Genomic DNA, 1324 nt, shown 5'->3' on the forward strand with positions numbered 1-1324 from the left:
TATATATATATATATATATATATATATATATATATATATATATATATATATATATATATATATAGATATATGCATCTGTAAAAGAAATATATGAATATAATATAACATGTTGAGAGAAACATACAAACTAAGTCATCCAGCGATACGGCAAAACACACAATTCCTCAAACCAATACTTACTTCCTTTAGCACGTTTATTCACATGTTCATCTTTGGAACGGGAAGGGGCTTTATCCTTCACAGGATCAATCACACGCTTCACCATTTCCGAATAATACTTTAGCTGATCTATGAATGAAGACGGGCAGCAATTTTGGTCTGCTAGTGAAGCACTCGAGTGTGATACTTTAGCAAGTCAACCTTGTGTGTGTAATGAACATTCTAGAGAGGTGGTAAATTATCTAGAGAAAACAGGCTCTCGCTATGGAGTATCTCGACGTCCCGCCTTCCAATAAATTCGAACAAGGACCCAAATTGCATTCGATTTGGATATTCCCGAATTTAAGCTTCATCGAAAAAAGTATATATAAAATATGCCAAATGCCAAATACGTTCACTTTTTTGAAACATATGCGTTCTGGAGTAGAAAAAAAAAAGCCAATTCCAAAAATAAACGCGCGTGTGACCCTAAAACCCGGCAAATGCCATAAGGCGGCTTTTTCCCTCATATTAAATAATACTGTTTCGTTGTGCTGTATTTAAATATTGTTTGCGCGTGTATTTGATTGTGGATAGATGTATGTGATATGCTAAATGGTATAGTTTCATTGACGTGCATACTTCAGCGCGTAGCATATCTATAGATCGACTGCGTATACGAGCTTAGTGTTCACTCAAATACGCTGCTGATTTATAGGACATCAAGCTCTCGCTTGTATATATACATATACATATATTATATGCAAGGCATATATATGTATATACATACCTATACCTTTACCTATACATATTCAAATAAGGAGGGATTAGTAAAAAATGGCTACATCCATAATGGACCGCAACCAGGATGCCACGGTATATGTTGGTAACTTAGATGAACGATTGACTGATGCGTTGATCTGGGAGCTATTTTTGCAGGCCGGCCCAGTCGGTAGGTTTATACAATTAGAATCTGGAATGCATTGCAGGCAAAGTATACACATAGTTTGGATATGAAGTGCGTTCTCACTGATCTCCATGCTTTAAAATAGAAGTAATATGATGATAAAATATCTTTCACATATCAATTTAACGAATTGTTTGCAATATACTTTATGCGAGTATGAAAAGTTTAATTCTGTTCGAGTTGCTACACACACATACACGCAAAGTAAAGATCAATCAT

General features: G+C 35.0%; 1 protein-coding gene across 1 annotated transcript in view; it reads right to left on the minus strand.

The window, feature by feature from the left end:
* Positions 1 to 412, minus strand: part of SARC_08055 (hypothetical protein) — an 8691-nt gene extending 8279 nt beyond the window's left edge. The window contains exon 1 of the mRNA XM_014297983.1: positions 181 to 412. Coding sequence (XP_014153458.1) covers positions 181 to 265 — 85 coding nt within the window. The 5' untranslated portion in view covers positions 266 to 412. The remainder of the gene's footprint in view (positions 1 to 180) is intronic.
* Between the last annotated feature and the right edge of the window lie 912 nt (positions 413 to 1324).

The sequence above is a fragment of the Sphaeroforma arctica genome (assembly GCF_001186125.1).
Source record: "Sphaeroforma arctica JP610 unplaced genomic scaffold supercont1.687, whole genome shotgun sequence".
NCBI lineage: Eukaryota > Ichthyosporea > Ichthyophonida > Sphaeroforma > Sphaeroforma arctica.